This window comes from Erigeron canadensis, chromosome 5 (assembly GCF_010389155.1).
Source record: "Erigeron canadensis isolate Cc75 chromosome 5, C_canadensis_v1, whole genome shotgun sequence".
Classification (NCBI taxonomy): Eukaryota; Viridiplantae; Streptophyta; class Magnoliopsida; order Asterales; family Asteraceae; genus Erigeron; species Erigeron canadensis.
In genome coordinates, this window is record NC_057765.1 from 40,818,124 (window position 1) to 40,824,554 (window position 6,431).

A 6,431-nucleotide genomic window follows, 5' to 3' on the forward strand; every position below is an offset into this window, starting at 1 on the left:
ACGTTGACTATCACTGAAGAAAAACCTATTGTTTTATTTGTTTTATTTTAATAGTTGTTTTATTTTATCTAAAACATATATATATATATATATATATACTTCCTATTCAAAAATATAGTCCCTGATGAATATTACTGTTTTGAGACATAAAAAATATCCAAATTGTTTATAATGAAAAAGATACACCATCAGTCTTTTATCTTTGAAAATATTTCATTCCTTTTTTTAAATAAAATATCTACATCACTTCTCGTCGCTGCCATCACCAACAGCCGTCTCATTATGTAGGTACGGTGATTGTATAAGTATAACAAAAGTAATAGTTACTATAAATATATATATGAATGTGTACAAAATACTTCTATAAACCCTTATAAAGAGAAGTATAGAGAATAAGGTTTAAGACTTTAGGCATTTTTTACAATATCCATAAATTACCCATAACCCTAAAATAAGTAACATACGTTCACTTCGCACCACTTATTTGTCTCCCTTTCTTTCATACTATCACTTTCCAGTGTGACACCGACACCCCGATCATCGCCTTCCGTATCTACCATCACCACACTTAACTATCGTTTTTTAAATGGTACCGCTAACGTGCGAACACTCATTTAGTATATAGATTAATTAAAAATAAAAGCCGATTTAAAATCTTACAAATTAACTTAAAAATTAATAGTTACTATAAATCTATACTATATTATAAAGTAGATTTCCCATATATTTTCAACATTGAACTTGAAATTTTCAATATTGATTTTAAGAATTTCCCAAAATGCCCTTCCTATCTATTATATATTTACCTAAAGAAAAATGATTAATCAACCTAATTGGTGTGCCTAAAGATATGCCTAAAACCTCAGGAATTTGACATGTGGAATGCACTAATTCTCTTTCCTAATCTTGCCCCTTGATTTTTCCACATGTCATCATCTTACAATTAGACACAACTTTAGGCATATCAATTAGGTTGATTTATCATTATCCTTACTAAAATAACTATAATACATTTTCTCTCTACTCAAATCTCAACCAATCATCTTTTTTCTCTCTCCTCCATAAATCATTTATTCCTCTCATTTATTCAAAACTTTTTATCTCAAAAACCGTACATCGATAAATTATAAAAATTGTATGAGTGTTCTTAAAATTCCATGCTCTTTCATTAGAGATGTCATTCGATATACTTTCGACAAATTTTTAAATCCGAGGCCGGAGCCCGTACGGCTAAGGCATTTGACTATCACACTCTATGACCTAGGTATCACCACCACCATCTCGCCGCCGCAACGCGCGGGTACTTGCTCTCGTATTTATGAATGTGTGAAGTTTGTATTGTGCTATTTTTTCATATTTGTGAATGTAAGTTCTATCTTAATTATTCATACCACAAGATTGTACGAATCTAATGTAATTCAAATCTGAAACCCCTTCTAAGAAAAATGTATAAATACTAGACCATGCATGCGGAAAAAAGCCGAGAAAGGGAAGATGTAATAAAACGATGGAAATTTTTTTTTCTTATGCCCATATATAGTTTATCATTTCAATGTATGTATTCTATACTAAAAAGATTTTTTTTTTTCTTTTTAAAAAAAAGAAGAAGATATATAATACGTACAGTATATTCATTCATTCTAAAGACTCGAAAGAGGAAATCTTCCAAAATATTCTTTTTGGTCGGGTATGTGTCTTTTTAAGTGATCTTATGCGCGCCGTCCATATATGCTTAAACCTCACATTTCTCTTCTCCCCGCCCCCTCTCTCCGGAGACCTAATTAATTAAAAAGCTTCAAGAACGAAACTATATGTGTGTTTATGTAAATAGTCCCATATATAAATATATGTTTTGTAATTGTCTACATCAGTAGCTGGTAGAGGGTGGTGGAGTATAATTAGTGTATGACCGTCACCTTTTTTCCGCATCATCTCGCTAGCTCCTTTTTTTTTCTAGCAAGAAGCTTTTTCTGCAATCAAGCTCTTCAATTCCCATTTACAAAGATATATATATATATATATAGATATAGATATAACTCTATATTTAATTAAGTAAGATTTCCATTTTATGTTCTCTTATCCGGCCTCCTAATTAATATTCTATCTCTATCGATTTTTGTTCTTTAAACCAAAAAACAATAAAAACTTTCTAGCTAGGTGCTTTTAATTTTTGTTGTCATTAGCTTTATTAATTTCCTTGGGATCTTGTTATATATTTGAGACAGCAAAAGAACAAACTTCTTTTCACTTCAATTCCCAAGAACAAAAAGGAGCTTCTTTTTGGGTCCCAAACACTCCTCTTTTCTTATTTCCTTTTTTTTTTTTTTTTTTTGCCTTGATGTTTGCTTGCTTATTAATTGAAGAGGAGATCTTGAACCAAAAGAAACCCTTTAATTTCTTTCTCTCCCTCTCTCAATCATCTCTCTCCCCCCTCTCTCTTTCTCTGTAGCTTGATCATCATCACTCACCGGTAAACCAATAACGAGATCCGTTTGGATCAATAAGAAATAAATTCCAAGGTTGTTATTGTTATATATATGCATCATCTTATCTTCTCCATCATCTTTCTTTATATTTATGCAGTTTATGTGTATGTGTCTATGTATTTATATTAGGATTAATGTTTTGTATTCGATCGAAGTGTAACTATATGATCTGTTCTTTAGCAAAACTTATGTCACAACATATAATTTATATATGTGTATGTGTTAACTAAGAAACTATATATCTATAGTAGGTTTATCATTTAATCAATATAGACTTAAACAAGTTCAAAATTGTAGTTATCACTTTAAAGATCATATGGTCACAACTAAGTTAATGAGTGATCATCATTTGTGTGTTCCTGTTATTAATATGTTGGTTTTTATGATCTTTTCTTCATTAAACATCTATCTACTAATTAATGAAATCACATCAGCATAGTTTGGTATTGAACTAAAGCTGAATCATATATATATGCATGATCATAGGAAGAAGATGAAGAAACTACACACAAAAAATTAAAGGAACCTCTTCATTGTATTTATGCAATTCGATCCATCTATATTTGTTTATATGAAAAATTATCTTGTTTTGATTATGCATTATAATTATCAGGCCTTCACTTTTTGTTGAGTGGTGCAAAACTCGAGTGGTTTTCATCAAGAAAAAGCAAACTTGAGTAGTTCTTTTTTTTTAATCTTGATCATCAAGTAATAAAATGGTGGTTCTCTCATGAGAATGCATGGCAGAAACATATAATGTCCACGCACAATGCATTTCACTTTGTTCCCATCATTTACATTCTACCCTACACCAATCTAGCTAGCTAGCTTCTCTCCTATCCTACATCCTACTTTGTATTTCTTCTAGCTTCTAAAGTGTAATACTTTCTGCTTTAAGCAAGCTAGCTAGAATTAATATATATATATATGTATATATGAGCCATTTATAAACTTGCAATAAGTAAGGTTCTTCTCTCTTTCTCACAGTGTTGACGATTCTATTAATACCTTGAGATAGATAGCATGAATAAGAATCTTTTTAGATATAATAGATTCATATATACCTCAAGGGGCTAATTAATTAGTTGAATAAGAGTATTCAGATATATGTGTTATGATTATAACTGTTTTTGTCTTTATTATGTTATGTTTTCTATTGACAATTCATGAGATAGCTAGCGGCTATTCTCATTTGTCTTTTTCACCTTTTTTGTTCATGCTGCTCTTTGGATTCATTTCTAGTATGATATATATAATTCATGCATTGTAATTCTTTAAAATGGTGTTAAGAGATAAAAGAGATAGTTTTGTGTTAAATGAACTAACTTTCCAAATTTGTATAGTCTCGAAATTGATAAGATCATGTGTTTAGCAATTCTAAGAAGATGATCTTAAAGTTGACTATTAATGTGAAACTCGGATGTGGAAGTGACAGATCTCGTGTTAAGAAGGCTAAGTTGCTAGAACAACGATGCTACCTTTTTTACAAGTAATTATTTACACTTTGTACTGTCTTGAACAAATATTACTTTCTTTAGATAAATCTGGTCGGATTAATCTTCTATTCATCAATCTCTGGTAAATAGAAGGAGATTTTGTAACCCCGTAAGTGACAAGAAAAAATTGCCTTAAGAGGTGGTATATGGATCAAAGTACGGAGACAAATTGACACTCTCCTCCAATTACTCGTGTAGTCGTGTCTCCTGATGGTTATGTCCTCGTATACGTACATATATAGGCTGGCCGGATTGTTCAATGCTAGGTTATTTTTTATATGAATTTCATAGAAAGGAACACACACATATGTAATGCATATTAGCTTCTATTTCATTCATTCTACTAGCTCTTGAACAGTATATTCATGGTAGTCAAACATGCTAACTGATTCTATAATATTGTCATTGTCATAATTAACATGTATAACATATACTGATATCGCTTTCACTTAAGTTATTACTCGGTGTATATATGTGCATAATCACTGACGATAGTGCATTTGCATTTTGCAGGTTTGTATCATCATACATTTGAAAATATGAATAGTACATTTTCTCATGTTCCTCCTGGATTTAGATTCCACCCAACGGATGAAGAACTCGTTGATTACTACCTTAGGAAAAAGGTCGCGTCTAAAAGGATTGATCTTGACGTCATCAAAGATGTTGATCTCTATAGGATTGAACCATGGGATCTTCAAGGTACAAATTCAACAAGAACAAAATTAGTTAGATGTTCCTCGAAATTCGCATTAATCTTGATACATGTGTTTATAGTTGTGTTATACAACGACTTGATTAGGATTAATCCCCATCCCATGGATCCAATATTTACAATGCCAATAAAGGAATTCATGATTATATAATAATTAATGGCTGATAAATCAAATTGTTCCTAGCTAGCTTGACTAAGTTTATTTCACTTTTGACAGAGTTGTGCAAGCTAGGAACTGAAGAGCAAAATGAGTGGTATTTCTTCAGCCATAAGGACAAAAAATATCCAACGGGGACTCGCACCAATAGAGCTACCAAAGTTGGTTTCTGGAAAGCCACTGGAAGAGACAAGGCCATATACTCTAAGCAAAATCTGGTTGGCATGAGAAAGACCTTGGTGTTTTACAAGGGTCGAGCACCCAACGGACAAAAATCAGATTGGATCATGCACGAGTATAGACTAGAAACGAATGAAAATGCAATGACTCAGGTAATTAATTAAGTATAGCTTCCATCTATATATATAGTAAAAGCCTTTTTATCAGTTTTCTGGTAGATCTATACAAAACCAACCATTTCATTATCCTAGCTTTTGGTTTAATTGTTAGTGGCGCAGATTTAGAATTAAACATGGAAAGTTATGCTTTTTTGTTTTTCGTGGGATTCAAATTATATTGATATTGACATGCATGTCTATTTATCAATATGTGATAGATATATGATCGAAGAACCTTTAAGATGAGCCGAAATCGTCAAATCTATATATACGTTAGTGAAAACCAAAAGAAAAAAACATGATTGAGTTACACTAAATGAATCATTAAGTAATGTTACATATGGGAAAAAATGATTTTCATTACAAGATGATATTAGTAAAGAATTTTATGCATTGACGCCAAAAAGATGAAATGGGGACTACTGATCAATGTAAACTAATCCATGATGTGTTATGTTTAATATATCCGACAGGAAGAAGGATGGGTTGTATGCAGAGTATTCAAGAAGCGAATGACAACCGTACGTAGAATGGATGAACATGATTCTCTGTGTTGGTACGATGACCAAGTCTCATTCATGCCGGATTATGAATCCCCAAGTCGGATATCTCATCCATACACTTCAAATACGAGTAGTAGTTCATACCAACATCAATTGCCTACAAAACCCGAGCTTGATCAGCAGATGCATTACAACTTGCCAAATGATCACTCCTTCATGCAACTTCCACAATTAGAGTCTCATAGATTTCCACAACATATGGCTGCTGCCAGCCTAAGTGCTTCGTACACTGGCAGTTTTCAAACCCCGGCTCAACAATCGAATGACAATATGACGTATTATGGTAATGAAAACAATTATAACGGTGAACAAGGTCTTCAGGTGACTGATTGGAGAGTGCTCGATAAATTTGTTGCTTCTCAGCTTAGCAATGATCAAGATATTGCAGCCACTAAAGAAAACGGTTATCTGAATCCTCCTTCATCGACGTCGCTTCAAATGGCGGAACATATAAACATGCTTTTAAGCGATTCTAAGAGCGATGAGATCGCTAACTCAGAAGATGCTGCCTCAATATCCACATCCACTTGCCAGATTGATCTTTGGAAGTAATATTCATTAAAAAAAAAAAACATCTTGATCGAACTACTTGTTCTATACAATTAAGAAATTGAAAGACTGAGATTTATATTATAGTACGTGATTAGTAGAACGTATGTATGTATGTACTTACTAA

The 6,431-nt window shown here is 32.2% G+C and overlaps 1 protein-coding gene across 1 annotated transcript; it reads left to right on the forward strand.

Moving 5' to 3' along the window:
* Positions 1-2,502: 2,502 nt before the first annotated feature.
* LOC122600525 (NAC domain-containing protein 7-like) lies at positions 2,503-6,431 on the forward strand. The gene is made up of 4 exons (XM_043773253.1): positions 2,503-2,519; positions 4,496-4,684; positions 4,915-5,186; positions 5,666-6,431. Exons 2-4 carry the CDS (start codon positions 4,522-4,524, stop codon positions 6,305-6,307), a joined length of 1,077 nt encoding a protein of 358 aa, XP_043629188.1. The 5' UTR covers positions 2,503-2,519; positions 4,496-4,521; the 3' UTR covers positions 6,308-6,431.